Source organism: Phaenicophaeus curvirostris, chromosome 1 (genome assembly GCF_032191515.1).
Source record: "Phaenicophaeus curvirostris isolate KB17595 chromosome 1, BPBGC_Pcur_1.0, whole genome shotgun sequence".
Lineage (NCBI taxonomy): Eukaryota > Metazoa > Chordata > Aves > Cuculiformes > Cuculidae > Phaenicophaeus > Phaenicophaeus curvirostris.
This window is the reverse complement of record NC_091392.1, coordinates 178,051,205-178,076,343: the sequence shown is the minus strand read 5'-3', so window position 1 is coordinate 178,076,343 and position 25,139 is coordinate 178,051,205. Positions and strand designations below refer to the sequence as shown.

Genomic DNA, 25,139 nt, shown 5'->3' with positions numbered 1-25,139 from the left:
CCAAGTCATTAGGTGGAAAAATAAACTAGTAGGTGCTCATTTGCTCATTGTGAATGAAATTAAACACTTCATGTGTGCTGGCAAAATAGGGAGGTTTTCTGCACAAGGTAAAGGCAGTGAGTAAAATGGTATTTAACAATTGAGGAGAGCTTCATAAAATAAACAAACACTGCAGGTGCCTTTGGATGTGCTTTTGAAAGCATATTTGGGCTTAGGGCTTGAGCTCTCTTTGGCTGTTGGTTACTGCCTCTGTCAACTGTAAGGGTGGTTTTGGAGAAATCTGTCTGTCTTGGCAGTGAATCGAACTGAAAGCGTTCATGGAGTCCATTATGGTGGCTCGATGAGGGGAGTGGTAAAGCATAGAAATGAAAGTGGAAGGCAGTCGCATCTCAAATCATGTTGTTAGAGCATGTCTGAATATGTCCTTAATTGGCATAACTACAGGAGCACTTTGAAGACTCCTTTGCTCCAGGTTTAAGGGTCTTCCCTTATGTCTTCTAGAAGAAATAAAAATTGCAAAGACAAGCTTGGGGCTCTTTTGAGCAAAACTGTTTATTTTATAGCTCACTCTCCTCCTGTGAGCATTACTCATGTGAAGGAAAGCACCTTGTCCTAAAACTCTGGAGAGGTGCAAAACGCAAGGATCTTTGTCAGTGCGAAGTGCTGCAGATTAAATAATTCATTGCGTGCTGGGTGTGTTATAGCTTGGATAAACAAATGCAGTGAGGGGAAGAACAGAGATAAAACATCACATCCCTGTGCTTGCTTGAGCTGTGTGGTGGATTTCTGGGAGAAATCCAATGAAAATAGATGCTGACGGCTCGTGTTCAAATCCTGTTAAAGGAGACAAGGTCTGTAGTGTGTTTAGGTGTGTCTTGTAGGAAATGCTTCTCATCTTTTTCCCTTGGTATGTGGTTGAAGCTGTCTTGCATTAGTGTGAAGCTTAACATTCGTGTTGTAAAACAGGGAAGATGGGTGTGATAAGATTAAATATTTAAAGAAAGATATGTGTCCTTTTTGGTAGCTGTATGTAGTAAATAGCTGTTGTAGGTTTCTTGTTACTCCGTTTTAATAGACTTATCAAATATTTACACTATGTGTTTCTGCCCAGAAGCTGGTGGGGATGCGTGTGTATTTTCCTATTTACCACCTTTATCTCCAAGACCTGGGATTTAGCTAACTGATGTTTACAGAGCAACTAGCATTGCCATTTTCGGGCTTCGACGATAATTCGCAGCAGGTCTTGCATGTTAGAACCAGTGTGGCATTTGTCCACAGGGAAGGATGGGGAGGTAGGGAATGGAAGAGAGGGATGGTTTTGGGATATGATTGTAACAGTAGCTTTGTTTTGATATGCATGACTTAGGAATTTTTTCTTGGAAGCTGGAAGAAAAAAGGGACAGCAGTTTTGGTGAAGTGGAGGTCAGTGTGCAAGCACAGTACTGAATATCACTAGAGAGGAAACCTGTGCATTTCTCCTTAATTGTCATTTAATGTGTATCTTGTGCACTCAGAAATTGTTCTTACAACCTTTTTTATTTTTTTCTTGATGCTACAAGAACTCAGTATTTGGTTTGCTCAAGGCCTGTTGTGCCTTTTAGGGTCATTCAAATGTTGAAGTACTGTAAAAATAATATTGCAGGACTAAATTGTGCTGTTATGTGTTGAGACAGGGAGAAGGTCCATGAATGTAACTGAACTGTTTTGTCTGTAGCTTGTTTGTTGGTTTGGTAAATCCAGTTGTGCATGTATGATAAGTTTTTGGTTTTGGGGATTTTGGGCATCTGAGTATGTAAGCATAAATATGCTCAGGTCTCTTCTTCACCAATTACTTTTGTCAGAGGAAACAGTCTGTTAAACTTGCATGAAATATTTTAACAATCCATAGCAGATGCTGGTTTGGTGAAAGTGGAATTGACAAAGTACAGTGAATCATTTACGAGCCAGTGAATTTTTCTTTTTTTCTTCTAGAAACTTTCCTACACTGGCAAACATTGAAAGGAAGAAGGCAATGCAGATGCAGAAGGAAGAACGGGGAGAAGTGCTGACTACCCAGGAGTTTGGGTAAGTTTTTTTGAAACAAGCCTATTACTTTCCTCCGAATGAGTTTAGAAGTACCTGTGCTTCATTTGGTCCCCCAGAATTACTGCTTCCACTCTACACACAATCTAGCTGCCCTTTAACAGTGGACAGGTCATTTTGCAAACTGCAGGCATAATGTTCTTTTGTTTACAGTGCGTGATAGTGCAGTTAAATTAAGCAATATGTGTTAGAATTCTGATGTTCTTGCTGAATTCTTCACTGGTTTGTTTGAGAAAACCACATTTTAATGGCCATTCATTAGATCAGTGTAACCTTGGTCTCTGAAAAAGAAATAATGGAGGTGGAAGTCATGCAATGTAATGAATCCACATGGTCTAATCCTTTCATGACTGAAAATGTCTGAGAGACTTTGAGCGGATTTGGCTTCTTAATCTCTCCTTTCATATGATAGATCAATAATCAAGAGAAGAGGGGAGAAAAATTTAACTTAAGCTATGAAAATAAGTAGCGTTACTTTTTTCTTCTACCTGCCATTATCTTTATCTGCTACCTTTGTTCTGAGCCTAGTACTTACTCCTCTTGGATATTTATCTGTTCACCCCCTTATAGTGTGAATTACTTTTCCGTATAGTTTTTGTTCTTTTCTCTTCCCTTCAGTGTCAATGTTTTGTGGAACCAGCCAACTTCATTAGCTCTACTTCAGGACTTGCAGAAAGACTTTAAAAAAAATGTTATCACAATCCATGCTCCTAGAACATCACTTGTTTGAACTAGAATGATGGAGCTGGAAGGCAGCAGCAGACTGACTTGTAAGGGGCTCTTGCTAAGTTCTGTTTGCTGCTGCATGGGAGTGAAGCTGGAGCTTGCCTAGTTTGTTTTTCTTTGGCATCATCCCCTTGAAAAAAGTGAGACTTGCACCATTGTAAAGTAGTTGAACTAGTGCAGAATAGGGTTTGTGTCAGGTTAGTGCACTTTGTTAAATGCTGACAGCACAAATCACCTTGCTGCAGCATGTGCTTCAAAGGCCCAGCACTTACCTCCCCCCTCTTCCCAGTTGTCTATTGTGACTTTGGAAGCAAAAGGTTTTAAAACATTGAAGTAAAACTTCCTTCAAAGGATATAAAGTTGCAGAAGTGCTTTGGACCCAAGGAACCAAACAATAGGTATTGAGACTAAAGCCACAAACTTATGTTTGCATTATGTTTGGAGATTCTTATGAGCAAAGATGAGTTTTGCCTGTCACCGTAACACACTGGTGTCCACGGGTTTATTTGGTAACTCTTGGGGCTGTGAGTCAGATGCATTATGTAGTCTTAAATGTCCATCAGCAGTTCCATACTGTTACATTTCTTAGCAACTATATCTGGCAAATTGTTTGGAAAAAAGCCTTCAAAATTATAGGTTGTTTGCTTTCACTTAGTGACCTTTAACTCTGATTGATTTTAAAAATCTCTTCTTTTTTCTCCTCCCTGTACTGAGCTGCTAGCACTGTAGACTTGATAAACTGTCCAAAAAGCTGTCATTTTTGCTTTTTATATCAACAGTAAAGACTCTGGAATTAGTGCTTGTCTGGCAAATTTACTGATGTGCAAGGCAAAAATAGAATGCAGCTTGTTCTCTGCAAGCTGTACCATTAAAACAAACAGCTAAGTTAGATTTAGAAAGGATTAGATACTTAACACCTCTACGGTGCTTTCCATTTGTAGTTCTCTGAAGTGCTCTACAACTGCTTTTTCTCAGCATCCCATGTGTGAGATTAGAGATGCAGAAGGACCGCTTTGGTAGTCTGTGTGGCATCTTGCAACAGCTGATTAATAGTGCATGGCTCTATCCCTTCTGAATGGGAAACGAAGAGTAGTATATCTTTTGCAAGGGGAAGGCAGAAGCCAGGCTGACGTTTCTTGGGATGTGTTTGTGACCTTGGGGTTTCTTTCTGGTTGTTTGAGGCCTCAGAGAAATCAGAATGTTGGTTTTAACCCTTGGTCAAGGACATCTCTAACTGAGCCTGTATTTACTCAGTATCATCTTATACAACAGCACCCTGAATTTAGAGTTGTACAAATTCAGAAATGCAGTTCTCTGTCCGGATATTGTTGAATTATGGGAGCTAATATTAGCCTCCTCTTGTGGATGAGAGACTGATGCCTGGGAATGCGGTGGCTTGCCCCTTCTGGCACCAGAGCACTTTGGTGGGTGATGTTGTCAGGGCTGAGTAATCAGTGCTAGACACAGTAATTAAATGGCTGGAGAGTTAAATGAAAAATGTTTTGTTATGAGACAAAGGAATTTTGAATGCTGTGGCAGGCCCTATTCTCCTCGAGATAAAGATTTAATTAGACTGGAAAGGTATGGATGAAAGAAATGTTGGTAATGGGAACGTTTCCTTACAAGCGAAAACATGGGTACCTTGGAAGGGCTGTATGACAGAGGTCTAGAAAAATTGCATAGGTGGGAAGAGATTAATAGAATACAGTTATCATGGAATCATTAGGTTGGAAAACACCTTTGAGATTATCAGCTCTAACTGTACCTGTCCACCACTAAATCATATCCCCAAGCACCTCATCTACCTGCCTTTTAAACACCTCCAGAGAACGTGGCTCAACCATCTCCCTGGGCACCATTTCTAGTAACTTGAGAAGGTTGATGGTACCAATTGACCATTTTGGACATCAGAATGAAGACAAACCAAAAGAAGTCCTTTTCCACAAAATAAAACTACAAGTTTTAAGGCATGCCAGACACTCACACCTCATCCCACAGCATGAAATGCAAAACCATCGGTGTCCTGGGAGCACCTCTAGTCAGAGAGGGTATTGCAAGTGGTATGCTACAGAAAAGTAGGTGAGGAGAAAGGTGACCACTCACACTGATCTTATGCTCTTTTTTTTTTCTCTTCCCTCACATGTTCACTGTCTGCTGATCAGTGACAAGATACCACGTTAGAAATACAGCTGTGAGGCTGCTTGGGGATGTGCAACTCTAGACTCAGGGAGAGTTTTCAGGAAGCAGCTCTTGCCCAAGTATGGTACTACATGGTTTACTAGGGATAACAGGACCCCTGGAATGCTGTAGGTGAGGCTGAGGGAGAGAGTACTGAGCAGAACAAGGTATGGGGATCGTTCAGCATGGTAGGTCTTGTATGTCTTTTGTGGTTGTAAAGTGCTGATGATTAGTTGCAGTCTTGTTTTGCTAAAATAAGTTTCTTTTGCTTGAAAATAAGTATTTTGGGGAAGCTTAAGTTGTCCTTTCTGCATTTGCTTTTCTATCTAGGTCACACCTATTCTTCTATCTATAGGCTTTGATGAGAGCTTGTTAAGCTTTCCAGGTACCTTCCTATAAACATGTTTTGTGTTTGTAGTATAACCTGGAACCGTGAAAAATAAGTGGAATCAGCATGCTGGTCCCATATTTTAGGACTTGTCATTTTGTTTCAGATTTTAAAAAATCCTTTTCCCTGATCGAAGCTTCTTTTATTATTCCTTTTCTGTCAGAGTGAAAAAGACAAGTGGCATGTTAGTTGGAGGCAGGCATTGGCAATCATTGTCACAGGTGGTATCAGATAGCTGAATGGATTTTGTGCAGAAAGATCCTTCTCTGAGCTGTAACTGGAAAAAGGAGACTTCAGCAATGGAAGTATGCCTCTAGTAAATGCTCACCTCTTAATTCCATGTTCTGTCTGTTTTCAATGACTTCATAGAATATTTAATAGAGTCATAGAATGGTTTGAGTTGGAAGGGACCTTAAAGATCATCTAATTCCAGCCTTCCTGCCATGGGCAGGGACACCTCCCACCAGACCAGGCTGCCCAAGGCCCCATCCAACCTGGCCTTGAACACCTCCAGGGATGGAGCAGCCACATCTTCCCTCGACAACCTGTTCCAGTGCCTCACCACTCTCATTGTGAAAAAATTCCTCCTTATTTCTATTCTAAATCTGTCCCTCTCCAATTTATACCCATTGCCTCTCATCCTATCACTACAAGCCTTTGTAAAAAGGTCCCTCTCCAGCTCTCCTGTAGCCCCTTTCAGGTACTGGAAGGTTGCTGTGAGGTCTCTTCAGAGCCATCTCCTCTCCAGACTGAACAACCCCAACTTTCTCAGTTTGTCCTTGGATGGGAAGTGCTCCAGCCCTCTGATCATCCTTGTAGCCCTCCTCTGTACCCATTCCAACAGTTCCATATCCTTTTTTTCTGAGGACTTAATTGCTTAAGTAAAGAAGATATTTGTTGACTTTGTAATGTGGAAGAAAAACACTATGTCCTCACATTGTAGATAATCAAGGATCTTGCTTAGCCTATGTACTCTTTGCTTTGTTAAAAGATAGGAGTTGGAAGGAACTCTGTCACATTGTCCTGCCAATGAGATGAGCTGTCACTGCCTATCTGATCTGTCACCATATGTTAGCTGAGCTGGAGTTAAGTTCTGACATCATGCTGCATTGTTGAACCTTAAATGTTGGCCTGAATCATTTGGTTATGTCAATTCATTTTAGTCTCATAGCTTGTTGTTTGTATGAGCTTTGTGGTTTTGTTCTCCAGAAAAATGAAGGGAATGTGGAAGCCTCCAGAAAATGAAGAGAAGCTTGGGCAGCAAGGAAGACAGAAGAGAAGGCAATGGCGCCCGTTCTGGAAGAAATTTAGGAAAAATGGTGGCAATCACAATGTACGTGGAACTCCAAATGAAACCAATGGAACAGAAAACACCACGTGTGAAAAGGAACATGAAAACCAGCGTGCTGTGGCAGCTCAGCCATGCATGAAGGACATGGACCCTCTCAGTCTTCTGGCAAACAGTGATGCTGGTAAGGTGAAGGAACGTGGAGAACTTTTTAGTAGTACTGCTGAAGTGCTTAGTGATACAAGGCTCTACAGTATTCTTGGAGAAGAACAGTGAGGAGCTTGTTGCCATACTTCTCATTGTTACTAACAAAGAAACTCAGGATTGCTATATTGTGGCTAGAATAGTTCCAGGGCCAACGGGGTCATAAGTTTGAAGGTAGTGCAATATCCCTGTGCCTAAAACTGACACTTGGAACTTCCTCTTAATAGGGAATTTCAGCAAACAGATATCCTGATTCAGGGCATGATCTTCTAAGGAAATTCCCAGTGATTATTGTGAAAGACTGGGTCAGTGCTTTATCTAAAGAAATTGGGTAAATCTTGTGTTTTGGGGAGCTTCTGCCCTATTAGACTTGGTCTGTTATGGAGGAAACTGTCTTGGTAGTCAGGAGGTCTTTGAGACAGTACGCCTGGCTGAATTCATGTCCACATGAGCTGGTAGGAGGAGCTAAAACTAGTAAACTTGGCTGAGAGATGGTTTGGAAAGAAGCTGAAAGGCAAAGTCGCTGAAGAGGAAGAAAAATTCTGATTAGGAAAGCTGAATCAACATTTAAGATACTACCAGCATTAAGCACTCTTACAGTTTACTTGCAAGCCAAGTTGATTGTATTATAAACACAGGGAAAAAAAATCTAGCAGGCTGCTTTTATGTCTTTCTAATTTTTCTTTGATAATTAGCACTACATTTTATTCTGTATCATCAAAAAATGCATAATTTGAAGGGGAGAAGATGTTGGGGGTGGGATGTAGGTATGTCTTGGATTTAAAAAATAATCATGCTTATTTATCATAGCTTTGTATGTTTTAAAATACATTACTAGCTTTAAATTGATATTTAACTAACAGACTGAAGAGGGTTTCTAGGCTCTTAATGGAGTACCCAATTCTGTCTTTCCTTTAACAAGTAATTTACTATAGTAATCTTATCCTACCTATAATCTCCTGATTAAGAATGCTTTTTAATTCAGCACAGTTAGCTGGGAGAGGTGGCAAAGGTAAAGTGGTTTGGGGCGAAGGAAAGTGATGCTGTAGTAACTTTAGGAAGCAGAGGAAAAGAAATACCATCTGAGTTAAATTTCAATGCTGAAACTTTTACTTGCTAGTCAGGGTTTTGGAAGTGTTGCAGTAAAGGTTGTGTGCAGTATTACATGTTCTGACATAAACACTGTAAAAGGAAATGCACCAACTTAGGTTGTTGAACTAATGTATAAAAAAGACAATCATTATAAACACAGAACAAGAATAAAGGACTTTGATGATCAAATTTTTTTGAAGATTATTAAATATCCCTTTGTGGTTTTGGAAATAACAGTGTTTAGAATGTGAAAACAAATGGATTTCCTTGTACGAGTTAAGTGAATTACTTCAAATGTCAGCATTTCTTTATTTTCTGGTTTTTGCTGCATTATGTAATTTACTCCTGATGCTCTCCATATGTGTGTTCTCTAAAGTATTGCTGCTTAGGTTTTTTTGGAGATTGTGTGTTGTATCCACATGCTGGCAGCAATATAAACTCTGCAGATACAACTATTTATAATATACTCGGCAGTGATGCCGTACTATTAGTATATGGCATGTAAGCTGACTTGCACTTCAGCTATTTTTAGCAACAAGGCTAGAATGAATCCCCTGGAAGGACGTCTGATGCTGAGTTTTTCCTCTTGAAAACATAATCTTCAATTAGTGGGAACAAGAACTCAGCATCCCTGTGCAATTCATTTGTTTCACTCATCTCTGCATGTTGGCAAAATTAAGTATGCTTAAAAGTAACTATTTCCCCACAGCATCTGTGTTTTATTTAATGATGAAGTCTAACTATATTGAAGTGCAGCTAGTAAATTCTGTTATAATAGCAGAAAAGGAATGTGGTACTTGCTTGTATACACAGTATTAAAGTCAGTTGTGGCTTGTTTATACTATTGAGAAATATAGTCATAAAAAATAATAACAAACACAATATAACTAAGCAGGTTTTTTAAACGAAAATCATATAACTGAAGTCCATGATTTTACTGTATTAAGCCCGTTTTATTGCAGTATTTAAACCTTTCTCTAGAGGGAACATGTTTTCTGCATAATGCATTCACTTAAGTTAACAGAATTTTCCTCTTGATTTATTAGCAGGAACAAGGTAAAATGATGAGTGTCAGGTGTAAAATTTTGAGGTATCTACTGACCAGGGACAGTCATATTCAGTAGTGCATAACGCTTCCTTCAAATTTGTTGCACTCAAAGAGAGAATGTATTCTGGTATATGTGTTTTCCTGTATTGCTTAAAAGCGAATTAAAAGTAATTCTTTAAAACTTAAATGAAATCAAAAGAAAAGGCACCCAGCCACAGTATGCAGTCAACATTTTGGATGAGAGGGGAAAAAAGCTGCAATTAATCAAAATAATTTGAAGTAAATGCTATTTTTATAATTGCTTAAGTATATGCAGGTGCTATGTATTCTCCATTAGAATAATGAACTGTTTTGCATGAATTTCCAATGTAATTGTAAATTGGTGTGATTACTGAATCTGTGAGAATTAACCTTTCTCAAAAGGAGCTCGAGGTAAAAAGAGGCAAGTAAGTAGTTTAGATAAATAGCTGTGTTTTTATCCAAAAAATGTTTTACCAAACCGCATGAACTCCAGGAAATTAAATAGCTAGTTGTCAATGATATATTAGAAAATAATAGAAAGACATTTGTGATTTCAAAATAAAGATCTCAGAAGTGTTTATTTCAGTAGAATTTTAGTAAGAAGTCTGATGCAGCTTTCCTGAGGGGCAAGCAGGTATAGCAGGGTGGGAGAAGGAGCAGCTCTTAGTATTTGTGAAAATAAAATTGTAAATCCAGTCATCTTATTTGTAGCCTTGATTCTCAGTTTCCCTTATGAACTTTTTTTAGTATCCAAAAATTTCTTCGCTCTTAAATTCTCACTTTGACTAACTCTCATCCTCCTTCCTTCTCTCTCCCCCTGCTATCCCAACCTCTTTACTGGCTTTTTGATGCTTCTCCCCCACCTTTGCCTCTGCTGGACTAAATCCAGCAAAACTTCAACACATAATATGAAATCCTCTCTCTCTCTTTACCTACACTTGATAATAAAATCTGTAATTATGTTTTCCATATGAAAAAAAGAACCAGAAAGCGCAAGCTCTTGTTCAGCAAACTTCTTGCTTCTGTACCTCTGCTGGCAGGACTGTGAACCAGAGGTGAGATGACTTTGCCACTGGAACGTCTGTAGAGGGTAGGGCACATGTGGGATTTTTCTATCAGTCCACAGTGTCGAGCAATCAATTCAGTACCCGACATTAGGCTTGCGTAGTGGTGAGATAGGGATTTAGCAGTGAGGCTGGTTGTTGCTGGAATATTGGGAAAACTCTCTCTTGTATTTTCTCTCCCTGCAGAATCTGACAAGGATGAAGCAGCAGCCAAAGATGGGAAGTCAGGATTGATTGTTGTTCCCAAGATGGTCACCTCTGCACTGAGTTCATTGTCAGCCAATTATGGCAGCGCATCTGACAGTGAGCCAGAAGGTGCGTAGGGGCACATCCTCTGCCCTTCTCCTCTCCCCTTCTACCCTGTGTCACTGTGCTAGCGTGGACTGCAAGCAGGAATTAAACCCAATCACAAATCGCCCTTCTTTGGGAAGGGTAGGGGAGCTTCATCTCTCCTGTATTTGATCCTTTGCCACCTCCCATCCTGTTGTTCACTCCTGTGTATTTAGAATTAGAGTAGTCCAGTGGTAGCTCTTTACAGCTGCAACTCCGACTACTGAAAGCTGCAGATTATAAAAGAATCCTGGAATTACTTGGGTTGGAAGGAACCTTAAAGACAAGTTTAAACCTCCCTGCCATGGGCAGGGATACCTCCCACCAGACCAGGCTGCCGAAAGCCCCATCCAACCTGGCCTTGAACACTTCCAGGGATGAGGCATCCACAACTTCCCTGGCTACCGTGTTCCAGTGTCTCACTACACTCATCATGAAGAATTTATTCACAATGTCTAATCTAAATCTTTCCCCTTCCAATTTAAAACCATTCCCCCTCATCCTGTCACTACATGCCCTTGATGCTCTTATCAGTCAGAACCTCTATAGTACTTACAGCTGTCTGAGAAAAATTTTTGAAGAGAAATCGAAGATGTTGCAAAGGAAATAAAAAATGTAAGCTGTACCTTACATTTAGCAAAGGTGCTGAAGTAGTGGCAGTTCAGTGGCCAAAACTAGTTGTGGAAACACCAGCATTTGTGCAGATAGCTGGTGTATGGGGATGGCCTTCTCTACTTGGCCTGTGCAGCATCTAATGCTTCCCTGCCTTCTGTCCCCAGCCCTGCAGTGTATTTTACAAATCCTTAGACAGAGTTTCCTGAAAGACTGGGTGGGTTTCCCCCCCGCCTCTTTGCTTGCCTTTTCTCATCAGGGTGTCCTGGGTTGAAGGGAAGGGCATAAAATGTTTTTAGTTAGGGTGCGTGTCATCGAATTTCCTAAGCCTTTCTTTCCCTAGTTAGGGGAAAAAAAAAAGCAGCCTGTCTTCAGTCTGTTTTCAAATCATATTTGGATAGTGCCAGGAAAAAAGCTGTTATGCTCACCCTGTGAACTAATTTCCATGTCCTTAAGGGTTTTTTCCATAGAAGGCTGCTGGGTGTTGCAGTATGACTTGAACTCTCTAGTACCTGGAGTTTGTGCCTCACTGAGTGTATGCACCAGTGTACTGTAGAGAACTGCTACCGCTTCCTCGTTTTGCGGGTAGTTACTATGCCTTACGTGCCCTAGATGGCCTACCCAAAGCTACAGAGAGCGTCTAGCAGACAGAGAACTGAACTTGGGCATCCTTTGCCCTAACTCTATCATGATTTTCTCAGCAGCCAAATTTGCAGCAAGCTGTGTTCTGAAGCAGAAGCAATGGCCTTTCCAAGCGATGACAAAGCAGAGGTTGAAAAACCTTGTCGAGCTCTTACTTCTATTTTTCTTCTTGTATTGCAGAATTTAAATATCTTGTTTTCCTTTCTGTGAATGTTTAAAGATTACTCCTTATATTATAAAAGAAACTTGAAATCCAAAACAAAGAAAAGCCTTTGACAAGGTCCCCCACAACATCCTTCTCTCTAAATTGGAGAGATACAGATTTGATGGGTGGACAGTAGGGTGGATAAGAAACTGGTTAAATGGCCAAATTCAAAGGGTAGTGGTCAACGGCTCAAAGTTCAGATGGAGGTCCATGACAAGTGGTGTCCGTCAGGGGTTTGTACTGGGACCAGTGCAGCTCAATGTCTTCATCAGTGATATTGACAGCGAAATTGAGTGTACCCTCAGCAAGTTTGCAGATGACACCAAGCTGAGTGGTGCAGTTGCCACACTGGAAGGACGGGATGTCATCCAGAGGGACCTGGGCAGGCTGGAGAAGTGGGCCTGTATGAGCCTCTTGAGGTTCAACAAGGCCCAGTGCGAGGTCCTACACCTGGGTGGGGCTATCCCAATTTCAGTACAGGATGGGGGATTACGTGATTGACAGCAGCCCTGCAGAGAAAGACTTGGGGGTGCTGGTTGATGAGAAGCTCGACATGAGCCGGCAATGTGCGCTTGCAGCCTATAAGGCTGATCGTGTCATGGGTTGCATGAAAAGAAGTGTGGCCGGCAGGTCGAGGAAGGTGATTCTGCCCCTCTATTCTTCTCTTGTGAGACCTCATCTGGAGTACTGTGTCCAGTTCTGGAATCCTCAAGGTAAGAAGGATATGGAACTGTTGGAATGGGTCCAGAGGAGGGCTACGAAGATGATCAGAGGGCTGGAGCACCTTCCCTGTGAGGACAGGCTAAGCAAGTTGGGCTTTTTCAGCCTGGAGAAGAGAAGGTTACGAGGAGGTCTTATAGTGACCTTCCAGTACCTGAAAGGGACCTACAGGAAAGCTGGAGAGGGACTTTTTATAAGGGCATGTAATAATAGGATGAGGGGGAATGGGTGTAAACTGGAGAGGGGCAGACTTAGACTTGATATGAGGAAGAATTTCTTCACCATGAGAGTGGTGAGGCAGTGGCACAGGTTGCCCAGGAGGGTGTGGCTGCCCCATCCCTGGAGGTGTTCAGGGCCAGTTGGATGGGGCCTTGGGCAGCCTGATCTAGTGGGATGTCCCTGTCCATGGCAGAGAGGTTGGAATTAGATGATCTTTAAGGTCCCTTCCAACCTTGACTGTTCTATGATTCTATGAAAACCTTCCCTTCCTCTATGTAAACCCTGAACACCTTGAACATCAGGTTGTGTGAGCAAGAACAGTAATAATGAACTGCTGGTGCATGGGGATATAAACATGTTAAAGAGGATTTTAAGTTTGAAATCAAAGTGTTTTCTTTTTCTTTAAGAAATTCCTGTCAAGACTGCAACAAAAGCTGAGAAAACCCAGGCTGCACTTGGAAATACGCCCCAAACTACTTGTGTTTCTCAGACTCAAAACGCAAATGAAAAACGTCCAGAACCTGCAGGCACAGCATTAAGAAGCTCGAATTCAAATGCACGTTCCCGCAGAGGGCCTGATAACCGGGGCAAGAAAACATTACCTCTCCTTCCGAAGCGCCGTCCAACTCTGCTGGAAATGGTAACAGTCTTACTGCTAAAATAATGCCTCCTATGCAAGAGTGACACTATTTGGGAGCAGTTCTTCTTTTCCCTGTGGAAAGTTAGGGCAGTTTGTTAGCAGAGGTCCAGTCTTAAAAATAAAAAAGCGAGTGCTTCATTTGGAGAAAGTGCAGATGCTTAAATAGGCAAATAGGAGTACCCTGGTGGGTAATGACTGACTTTGAGCCAGAGATGATAACTTAATCATGCGCCTAAAATGAGCCACACAAAGGACAAAACCTTTATTCCTTCCTTTTCCCTCTCCATGGTAGCATCCAGTGGGTTTTGTTTACGTGTGATCTCATCAGCCTTATTCTGATCTGCCTCCTTTTGCTTCCAGTTTTGCTATTCAGCTGCCTTCCTCTGGTCAAGAAGTGTACAATTTTTTGTATGCAGCCAAATGAGTGATGAGCTGCAGCCTGCGTGTGTGTAGGTTGCTTCTAGATAGGCACTTCTCGATCAGTCTGAGGAAGTGACAGCACTGGTACATGAGCAGGTTGGTGTCTCAGAAGGGTTAGGTTTGTAGGGGTGAGTCCAAGGTGTTCTAATTCTGTTCTCAGTAACAGTGCGAAATGTCCTGTTGGGAAGCTTGATGACTTTCTGTAGTATAAACAAAACTTACAAGTTTTTATTGCATTTAGTACTCAAAAGCAGTATGAGATAGGTAGACTACGCTTGTGCTTCTGTGAACAGCCAGCATACAGCTCCCACATCAAGGGAGAACTTGCTGTAGTTAGAACACAGGAGAAAGCAGTGCCACTGACATCAGGGCTCTGAAATGGCACAGGATATTTAGGCAAGAGATACCTGATAAGGCAGGCACATCCCAAGCTGCAGATGTGGGAAAAATCCCTTGATAGTCCTTTTAGCACTTACTACTGCTGCTGCCAAGAATTAGAGCTCCTAGTGACTGAGAAGGAAGTGTTTGCCCTTTATGTAGTTCTCAAAGCATGCAGTTGTCTTTCTCTTGCGCATCAAAGTTGTTGGTGATCAAAGCATTAAGGACTCTAGAAAATAAAGTCAAATCAAGTCCCATGTGCTGAGAGAAGCTGGCAGAACATTGGAGGCCTGTATTGTTGCTTGCAGGTGTAGTCCATATTTATGACTGCTTTTTGGTAGTTTTTTTTTTTTTGCTTTTTAATGTTGCTCAAATCTGTTATTGATGGGTGCGTATTGTGGCTGTGAGGCACAGAGGAGTGCCTGAGATTTGCAAGGCGGCTTCCACTGTCAGAAATGGTCAGTCTTTAAAAACCTTGAGGAAGAAAGGTTGAAATTTGACACTGAGTCACTGCTGAGAATTTATCCTGAAAGTGAGGAAGTAGGAAAGGATGCTGTATTGTCAGTACAAAAAAGGGGAGGTAGGAGAATAGCTACAAGTGTTTTCTGGCAGTAAGCTTGAACACTATTAAAACATTACCATCCAATTAGTAATGTGTTCAGCCATTCTCTATGCTGACAAAATAAAAAATGTAATATCACTGTACTGATACACATCCCTGCGTTAAAAAATATAGTGCAAAGATATGGTTTTTGACAGGGTGATGGTGCATCCAGTCTGTGCTTCTATTTGACCATTTGGGAATTCAGTTTCTTCTGGTCTGGCAAAGAGAACATCACTATGCTGTTCCGTCTCTGCCCTAATGTACATCTCTGAGTTCAGACAGGAGATTTACGAAGTCCTGTTTTAGGTGTCTGCTGCTTTAACACCTCTTAGTAACAGATCTAAATAGAAATATGCACAGTTTAAAGTGCCTAGTTAAACCACTGTCGAAACTTATAACAACAAAAAGCTTCTCTGTGATTTTGCAGCCGAATTTATCTGTATCTGCTGCAAATGATCAGGTAGTTACAGATTTAGCCACTTGGTTTAAAGTCTTTTGTACAGAGTATTAGTCCTGCTGACACTTGCAATGAAAAAAGGTCCTTCAGCCTTCTGGCTATTTCTTTTTAATAACAAAATTAACTTCAATGAGGTTCAAGGAGATGAAGGAGGCTTCTAGCACTTCGATTAGGCTACTGGTCGTGGGTTGGTGGTTTATAACCCAAACTTGTTATTGCTATTTAAATCCACAGTCTGGAACCTGATGAAACATGCCCTTTCCTTGTATTTATAATTACCTTTTACTCCCAGGGGTTTTCTAATAAAAAAAATGCATGGGATATAAAATTTCAGGTACAGTGTAAACTGGGAAGCTTAAATGATGCAAATAGACTTGCTATCCTGATGAACTGTAGCGCATGGTTTAGTATAATAGTCCAGGATATGAGAACATCATCATCTGGGTCTACAGCCAGATAACTGGGGGGAAATTCCTAGTATTTAGGTGTCCTCAGTAACGTTCTCTGCCACCAGAGCGAGCCGAGACTGACAGCTTATCCAAAGGTCAGATTTGTCAGCTTATTCTACCTGCCATAGTGCATTGATGGTGCTAAATGAGCAGTGCTTACTCAGGTGCCCAAAGAGCAGGTGTTTATTTTTAATCCTTTTCAGTGGCACAGTCATGTGCAAGTACCATGGGGAGTTGTGGCCATTATGAGCCTCTGTTGTTTAAGTATTTGACCATCAACTTGCACTGCTGTTAAGAGCCTGCTGCAGCTCCTTCCCTGCTACCTCTGCCCCAGATTCCTGGTCCCACCTCTTCTCTGCTGTGCCAAGCCTTTTGCTAACCCCATTTTGAACATCCCTCCCCCACAAAAACCCCAAACAATAAAAAACTTGGAGCACCCCACTACTTGCTGCTAATTGTCAGTTGTGTTTTCTCCTGGCTGGTGAGCTGAGCTGGTGCAGTAAGGGGTCTGATCAGTGTGAGCTGGTGTAGGGTGGGGTACAGCAAGCACTTAGATTGCCCAGCTGATCAGGCTGTGTGGTAGAGCTGTAAGGCATGCTCGCTGGCTCTGCCAAAGCCCCAGTCAGTGGGAGAGCACCAAATGTGGGAATACTTGGCTTTCCTCTGCTGCCTTTCCTGATCTGTGTCTCCAGGTCTCATGTGAGAGAGCCAACTGTTTAAATTCAGAGATATTCAAAATTACTGAGTAGAGCTGTACAGAACAACAGAGGGAAATGTGCATCATCTTGTCTTCTTTCTTTCCAGTTACTGGCCCAGGACATCCGGCACGAAAGGAATGTGATTTTGCAGTGTGTTCGATACCTCATCCAAAATAATGTGTTTGGACTTAACTTGAAAACAGAACCACAAGCTGAACCAGAGGCTGAACAGTCCTCTATACCCACAACTACAGTGGAGCCTTTGACGGACAAACTTGATGAATCTAATCATTCTCGTACCTCTGACCTTCAGTTAGCAGGAGGAAAAGAAGAAGAAGATGCATTATTAATAGCGCAGGGTGAGAAAACACCTGTGGATCAAACTTCACAGATGGCTTGCTTGGCAGATGAGGACACATGGGAAACCCCGTCAATCCTGTGTGAGGAAGCACCGTAGAGGATCTCTGTTGTGGACAGTAAAGCAAAGGCTTAAATTTTATACCTGATGAATACTTTTTGAAAGACAAAATAACAAAATAATTATCAAAGTGCATACTAAGAGCTGTTAAAACCACTTTTCTGATGTGTTCAGCTCAAGGTGGCTATTTCCTTGTGAAAATAGCAGACATGTTGAGTAGTTGCATTTCCCCATGGCAAAAAGGCAGCAGTGGTACAGAGTATGACCTTCCCTAGAATAGGTGCGGATCCTCATTATTGAGCCTCAGCGCTCTGAATGTTTGACCTTGTTATGAAATGTGTGTCAGTCCATCACCAGGGCAAAGTAGTTTCGTGGTAGGATGGATTTTTCTCATGTGAAATCATGGCCTGGCGTGTCTGGGAGTGTCCAGAACTATTTCAGTGTATTTTTGAAGTGGTAAATCAGTGCATATTTTTTGCCCCAGCTGTTAATTGATATAATGTATCCAATATAAATGTCGTATATCCAGTATAAAATGAAGAAATGAAATGGAAGATGTAACTGACCTGCTCTAAGAGTACTGCTTGCATCAGGAGTCTCCTCCTTTCTGAACTAATTTAACTGAGCAGAGAAATGGAAATGAGGGTGCACACTGATGCAAGAAGCCTTTTTTTAAAAAATATATAAATAAAGGTGCAGTAACTCCTAGCTGCTTGCATCAGTGCTAGGTAGCTGTGATGCTGGTTGACCTCAGGTAATCAGTATTAAGCCTTAGGCCTTAACTGCTGTTACTGTCATTGCCTGGCAAATCTAACTCTTGAGGAAAATTCTTAAGAATATTATCAAAGTTTAGAAAGCTTACCAAGAGTTACTGGTTTGTCCCTTTTTGGTATGCATTGGGAACTTACTGGCTGGCCTTCTGGAAGAATGTTTTCCTTGGTACGTTGTTACGGTGCTGCTACAGCATCCAGGGATTTTTTTTTTTCAGATTTGTGCATATGTCAATAGGCTTCTGAGCACTAAAAAAGCATCAGCCAAGGTTTAGATACAAGTTTAGTCTTTTTGTTAAGTTGTGTGTTTGTCAGAATCCTTATCAAGGGCAGTTGCTAGTTTGTCACACCAATGCTGAAAACACACCGTGAAAATAATCTGTTATAAAAACCTACACTTCAGAATGTTTCTCTGCTCTGTCTCTTAGTCCTGGTTAAATGTTGGAGGTAAAGCTCAGGGACTGATTTTATTTTCTTGTTCTTTTGTAGGAGTCTAGTCTTCCATTCCACCATCTAAAATATGGAGGCTCATGTGGGGTTTTTTGTTGCCTGATAACTATTTTCTTTCCTCTCGTTCCTTAAGTTGTGCCATATGTCTCATTCATGGTGCACAGAAAACAAGAAATATTCTGTCCCGTTGCTCTGCTATTCATAGCTATGATTGCATATTGCATTTGTAATGCACCATCTAAATTTGTGGAATTATATAAATATCAACACCCTTATAAAAGTTGTGTGTCTCAAATATATGTGCAGAATAGAAGCACTGATTATAAACATTTATATTTCCAAGGCAGATGATTCATTCTTCCCATGATGGTCCCACGAGCCATCTCAATCTCTCTGACTTGCTTATGGCTCTTATACCGCAATGAAAATACCAGCAAAGGACTCTAAGCCACGGGGATCTGGCACTCGGGCAGAACCTGATTTTGGAGTGGAGTGGTACCAGTGCTGTTGAAAGCATGAGTAACAGCTGCAGAAAAAGAAATGGATGTCTTAGGATTGCTACTAAATTGCACTTTAACCCTTATGCTTCTGTCTCTATCGAATTGATGGCATAGCTTTCTTTGACTGTACACTCTGACCTTTTGTTTAAAGAAACCTAAAACAAAAAAATCCTCTAATCTTAATTCTTTATATTGTTGTTGTTATGGACTTAAGAATATTAAATTTTCACACAAAACCAAAGGCTTTGTCAGAAGAAAATCTTTTTTTAGGTCTATTTCATGTAGATAGGAAGAGGTGGGTTTCCTTGGGGGTAAATCTGTACAAGGCCAGGGTGGCATAAATCAGGTTGAAATTTAGGACTTGTTGCATGTATGGGGAACCACTAATGTTCTTGTAGCAAACCATTTCTTCCAACTCATATAGCAGACAAGGACACTTATACTACAGTGCTGTTAAACCCTGAATTGCAGTCTTGGTCAGTGAGTGGTAGGTCTCTCTCCCTTTCTCTCCCCTGCTTTTCCTGTTCTTCCAGGCAGTGTTCAGACTTCACACACCGCTTCCTGCTATTCAAGAATGTGCTTTCTTGGTACTTTGAATTCATCCTTTGGATAGGAAAATTGCCGTAATGGCCTCTTCTGGTATTGCCAAATGCCTGTAGTCTTCTCCAGTCCCTGCAGCTTTCCTATTCTGGGTTCAGAGGGGTGAGTTTTGTTTGCTCCTTTCTACTAAGATGTCTCTCTGTGTCTGTATAAGAAGAACCTGTTGCTTCTGACATGCTGCAGGAACCAGTGTCTTGATTAAGCTTTCTGTAGCTTTTAACTTTTTCTTTGTTTCAGTGTAAGATGGTAGTTTTGTGTTGATTTTTTTTTTTTAAAGATTTTTTGCAGTGTTATTAGAAAAAAATATTCTACTTCTTGGGCTTTGTGACTCACTTTAGATTAAAAATATTCCAGTGACAACCTTCACACTTCTGAAATTTTATTTTTATCTTTCCTCTTTTATAACTTAGCTGCTGAAAATGTAATTGTGGGTGTCTAGTTTAAATTCAATACTCTTCAGCTTTGGTATTTCTTAGTTTGTTTTAAATCTATCTCGCCTACTGAGCTAGAACAGTTGAGAGAGGGGGAAAAAAAAAGATAGTTGTGGTGATGCAGTTTAGGTAGTTTTTGCTTTGCTGTGAACAAGATCGCTTTTGCTACAGCACGTCTGCTTCTGAGACAGGAGTGAGGAAAACAAGTGTTGTGTGTTTAATCACTATGACTACTTGGTCAGAGAGGGCTTTTGCCACTGGTTTCACATGTTGATATTGCAATTGTTGCACTGAGAGCACAGAGAATGGGGTGGTTTGGTTAGCCCTGCTTCAAAGAGATGCTGTCCCTGCTGTCAGCTCTCCTTCAACTGGTTGTCCCTCTGCTTCCCCTTATTCCTGTAACCGGTAATCCAAGTCATGCTGTGCAGTCCTTATTCAGGAATAACAGTCACACTATTCCTAGCAAATCTGAGATATTTAAAAAGTGTCAAGGAACAAATATAAAATCTTTGGGCTGGTCATTCTGTCAAAGGCAGAAATCTGGGCTGGAATATTGCATTCCTCAGAGCATCTGGAAGTGGCAATCTGGCATACCATGGACCGATGTCATCATGAAGCCACTCTTCAATGTCTTTAAATGCACAAGGCAATAGGAGAAAGTTCCTGAGAACTGGCAAGAAAGAGGATCTGGGGACCTACAGCGTCATCACCTTCAACTTGACCCCAGGGAAGGTAGTGGAACAGATGAGTCTGGAGACTATTTCCTGACATGGTAAAGACGAGAAGGTGCTTGGGTTTAGTTAGCATGAGAAATGCTTGATCAATGATCTTCTACAATGAGATTACTTGGTGGCTGCGGGGAGGGTGGTGGATGTTGCTTATTGTAGCTGTAGCAAGACTTTCAATGCTGTCTTACATAAAATTCTCATTGGTGAAGTATGAGGTAGGTAAGTGGGTAGCAAGATGGATTGAACACTAGCTGAAGTACTAGTCTCAGGGTCTCAGAGGGTTTGTGATCGGTCACCAGTAGGTTGAGGGAGTTGGTCCTTACTCTTTGTTCAGCACTGGTGAGATGTATCCAGAGTGATGGGTCTGGTGCTGGGCTCCCTAGTATAGGAGGGACATGGACTTACTGGAGTGAGTCTAGTGCTGGGCCACAAAGATAATGAAAGAGTCTGGAGGGTCTTTGATACAGGGAAAGCCTGAGAGAGTCTGGAGAAGAGAAGGTTTGGATGGATCTTATCTATGTGGATAGATACTTGATGGAGGAGGTAAAAGAAGATGGAGCCAGACTTTTCTTAGTGGTGCCCAGGGACAGGACTTGAGGCAAAATACATGAAATTTAAATACAGGAAGAAACCTTTTTACTGTGAAGAGGGTCAAACACTGGCACAAGTTGTCCAGAGGCATTGTAGCATCTCTGTCCTTAGAGATACTCAAAATCAGACAGGATGCAGTGCTGAGCAGCCTCCTGTGGCTGACTCTGCTGTGAATGAGGGCTGGATGATCTCCAGAGGTGCCTGCCAGCCTTGGCAGTGCTGGGAGTCCATGGGCTGAAGTGGTTGTGTTGCTTGAGATGACTTCTCGGTGTAAGGCAGCTGCTTTGGAAGTGCTGCCCTTGCTGAAATGACAGAGCAGGTAAACCCCACAGGCTGCCCTGCCTGCACAGGGCTGATGGGCTCCCTCAAAGATTGGAGAGGGGGTAGCAGGGTCCAAACGCAGCATGCACAACAATGGATGGGAATCCATGGCCTATATTTGTCCCTGGTGTCTGCCTTTGCACAGCCTTGAATTTCAGCTCTATGCATCAGTTTGCAGAGAGGGATGCTAAATCCAGTCCTTTAACTCTCTTTGCAACACAGTTTGAGACGGATGAATGAAAAATGCTGCATAAGTGTTAGGTTTTGCTGCTACTTGATGAAGTGAAAAAGAGTTGTGTCAGCCTGGGTATTGACTGATGCAGTCTGGGAGTGCTCAGTACCTGAAAGAAACTCCCACTCTCCATACTTTTTCTGGCTCATATTATGTGACCGTCTTCCTAAATTGTCCTCTGGTTTCTAAATATACCCTTAAGGCAGCAGCTCTTGTTTGATAAGACAGCTTTCTTGGCGTGGTATAATTTTTCCATCTTTTTATTTTATTTGTAAAGCAAGATCTATAGGCTCTGTATGAGCAAGGCCTCTTGTATAAAAGCGATATCAGCTCAATAAAATAAAGCTTGCATTGAGGAATATCTGACATATCAAAACTGATAAGTGGTCACAGGAGCAGTTGTTGGTTTGGGTGAGAAGAAATCCAGCATGGATTTCAGCTGAATGCTTTCTTTTAGTTTAACTAACATCATTGTGAAGGCACTGATCTGGGTTATTTGTTGTGGAAAATGAGACAAGAAATTGGAACAAATGCAGTCAGAGGAAAGCAGCACGTTTGTTTCCTATTTGTCGCAGCAAGCCAGGTACCACATACAGAATTATAGAATCATAGAATGGGTTGGATTGGAAGGGGCCTTAAAGGTCATCCAGTTCCAACCCCCCTGCTGTGGGCAGGAACGTGTTCCACTAGGTCAGGTTTCTCAAAGCCCCATCCAACCTGGTCTTAAGCACCTCCAGGGATGGGGCAGCCACAACGTCCCTTGGCAGCTTGTTCCTGTGCCTCGCCACCCTCAGAGTAAAAATTTTCTTCTTAATATTTAATCTAAATCTCCCCTCTTTCAGCTTAAAATTGTTACCCCTCACCCTATCACTCCACTCTCTGGTAAACCTGCTTCCCTGTTCCAGCGTCACCAGTGCCTGGCTCCCTTACAAACCAACCAAGCCAAAAAGGTTTTGTGTAGTTCCCTGATTTCTAGAATAGTTGTACAGTTTTCTGCACAATTACATGAGTGTACGGGCAAACAGGATGACTAAAAAGCACCTCCCTCGCTTTGCAGAAAACATAGTGCTTTACTTTCTAAACATGGGTGATCTGCCTGAATTGTGGAAATGTAAACTTGACTTGCAGGAGGCTGATGGAAAATTGCCGCTATTGGTGTTTGTCTGGGCTGATCTGCTTCTCCTGTGACCAGCGGGCTTCTCTTCGTATCAGAGTGGCTTTCAAATCTGGGAGCTGGCCTCTTCTCCTAAGTGTCAGGGGACAGGACAATGGGGAATGGCCTCAAGCGCCACCAGGAGAAGTTCAGGCTGGATATCAGGAAAAAAAAATTCACAGAAAGGGTCATTGGGCACTGGAACAGGCTGCCCAGGGAGGTGGTTGAGTCCCCTTCCCTGGAGGTGTGTAAAAGACGGGTGGATGAGATGCTGAGGGGCATGGTTTAGTGGTTGATAGGAATGGTTGGACTTGGTGATCCAGTGGGTCTTTTCCAACCTAGTGATTATGTGAAATTCTGCTTCCTCTGCCAGTGGTTGGGGCAAAATAACTGGATTTCCCATTGGATTGACTTATGGATGGAACAGGGCAAGTGAGATTATTTTTCAGTTCCAGAGATGGTGTGGAAATCCTCAAGTATGCTGGTTTGTAATAATTTAAGAAGAGATTTCTTTGTAGTGTCTGACCAGAGCGTAACATTTCTGAGACATGGGTTTCATATTGGTGAAACCTTTCTTTTCACCTGGGACAAAGGCTTTTTATTCCCATTATAATGGGAGTGAGAAAGCCAGAGCAGCTTTTCCTTGGTGTGGGAGAAGGTCATCCTCATCCCCAAGCTCCCAGGAGAGGGGTACTTGAAGCACCACCCATGCGTGGGTGCAGCCAATCCCCTCTCTTGCCTTCCCACGACTCTCCTTGGCCCAAAATACTTCACTTCCTTGCAAGAAGTGAAGCAAGAAGTGAGCAAGAAGGCTCCTTTGCTGAGCAGCGGAATCTCTCATGTGGGAGGCCACACCTTTACAAAATGGAACGAGGGGAAAGCCAGAGGATGCTGAAGAGAAGCCATGTGGTGCTTGGAGTACTCCTGAACAGGGAGACGTGGATGGGGTCAGCATCCTCAGGATAATCCCCTCCTGAGCAAGTGCTTTTGCTGACTCACCTGCTAATTAAAGCTGTCTGCTTCATCCTCGTCCTCTGCCCAGGTTGAGGAGTCTGGTCCATACTCTATCGTTTGCTGAAGCTATAAAGTAAATTCAACCTGAATTTGAAAATAGCAGTGGGATTACTTAAATCACATTTCTCAGCAAGTTCACCGTTGCTAAACTCTTCATCCTGCTATACTTAAATCTAAACCCTCTTAATCTTTGTTTGGTCTCCTAGCCAAGAGATTTTGACTTTCGAGGGCAAGATGTCAGTATTGTACCAGACAACATTGGAGGGAAGGTGATTGCATCATATAGTGACAAAATGTTATTGCAGCTTTCCAAAAGCGGAGGCCAATTTCTGTTAAAGCAAATTAATTCTGAACTTTGGTGCCTGTCTTGTCTTTTATGCCATTAGGTGATACTGCTGACACAGATTTTCTCACAAGAGAGAATGAAAGTCGCCTGTCTTTGCATGGTGGAGAGAAAATACAAGTAACATAAGAAAAAGATTCTTTTCTTACTGCCTTTTGATTTCATGGCTAGGAGCACGATTTCTGCCTCAGTTTCAGGTGACCCTTTCTGAGAACCTGATCTCTGTTAGCCCAGGACCTCCATCCACACAGGGGAGCTCACAGCTGGTGTTTGAGCTCCTGTGACACCCTCTGAGAAAAACGGAAGGTGACCAGAACCAACACATCTGGTGCTTTCCAGGGAGCAAGGGTGGCTTGGAGAGAGTGGTGTTTCACTTCATGTATGTATTTATTTTTAAAATGGATTTAAAAAATGCTTGGGCAATGTATTTGAATGCAGATATCCAGTATTTATGAGATTAATATCCTTGTATTTGTGGTTCCAGGATGATGCCAGGCACGTACACCATCCCCTTGCCCTGGCACAGAGCATAGCTGAGAGGCCCCCAGTGTAAGTATCTTGCTGGAGCCTCTGCTACACAGGCAGATGTGTAAAAGAAAAAACAACAGCAAAAACTTTTTGCAGTAGTGCAAAAAGTGATTCTCCTCCTTTGCAAACAGCTGAATCATTGTCGTCGTAGAAGTTAGAGGCAGCAAGGAGCACAGGCTGTTCTCAGTGGAGGATTACGAGATTCATTTGGGATTTAGGGATAGAAATGCACAAAGGATTTCCTTTTAAAAACCCCATGCTTAAGTAGCTGTTCTGTTCCTATGCTAAGAATTGCAAATCTCATGCCAGCAGGCCTCTTTCTAAATTTTGGGGGCATTTTGGCTCACCCTGAAACGTGCCCCCAGCAGCACAATATGTTGATGTGCTGTGGCACATGCTGCTCTGTAGTGGAGCTTCTTGGTGATGCTGCTGCAATGAATCTCCTTACTTGAAATATCAGAGTATGCACAGGTAAAAAGGTGGGAGCAGGTAACTTTTGGACAATAATTGTAGGTCCTGGTACCTGCCTCCTACCCCTCTAGCTTAAGGGAAGAAGAGTGCTGGCTGGGTGCAGGCAGCTTGAGGTTTCAGTGTG

The 25,139-nt window shown here is 42.0% G+C and overlaps 1 protein-coding gene across 1 annotated transcript in view; it reads left to right on the top strand.

The window, feature by feature from the left end:
- NUFIP1 (nuclear FMR1 interacting protein 1) overlaps nucleotides 1-19,512 on the top strand; it is a 28,560-nt gene extending 9,048 nt beyond the window's left edge. Inside the window, exons 6-10 of the mRNA XM_069881282.1 lie at nucleotides 1,972-2,064; nucleotides 6,584-6,846; nucleotides 10,278-10,406; nucleotides 13,227-13,459; nucleotides 16,572-19,512. Of these exons, the coding sequence (XP_069737383.1) occupies nucleotides 1,972-2,064; nucleotides 6,584-6,846; nucleotides 10,278-10,406; nucleotides 13,227-13,459; nucleotides 16,572-16,922 (1,069 nt within the window). The 3' untranslated portion in view covers nucleotides 16,923-19,512. The remainder of the gene's footprint in view (nucleotides 1-1,971; nucleotides 2,065-6,583; nucleotides 6,847-10,277; nucleotides 10,407-13,226; nucleotides 13,460-16,571) is intronic.
- The last annotated feature ends 5,627 nt before the right edge of the window (nucleotides 19,513-25,139 follow it).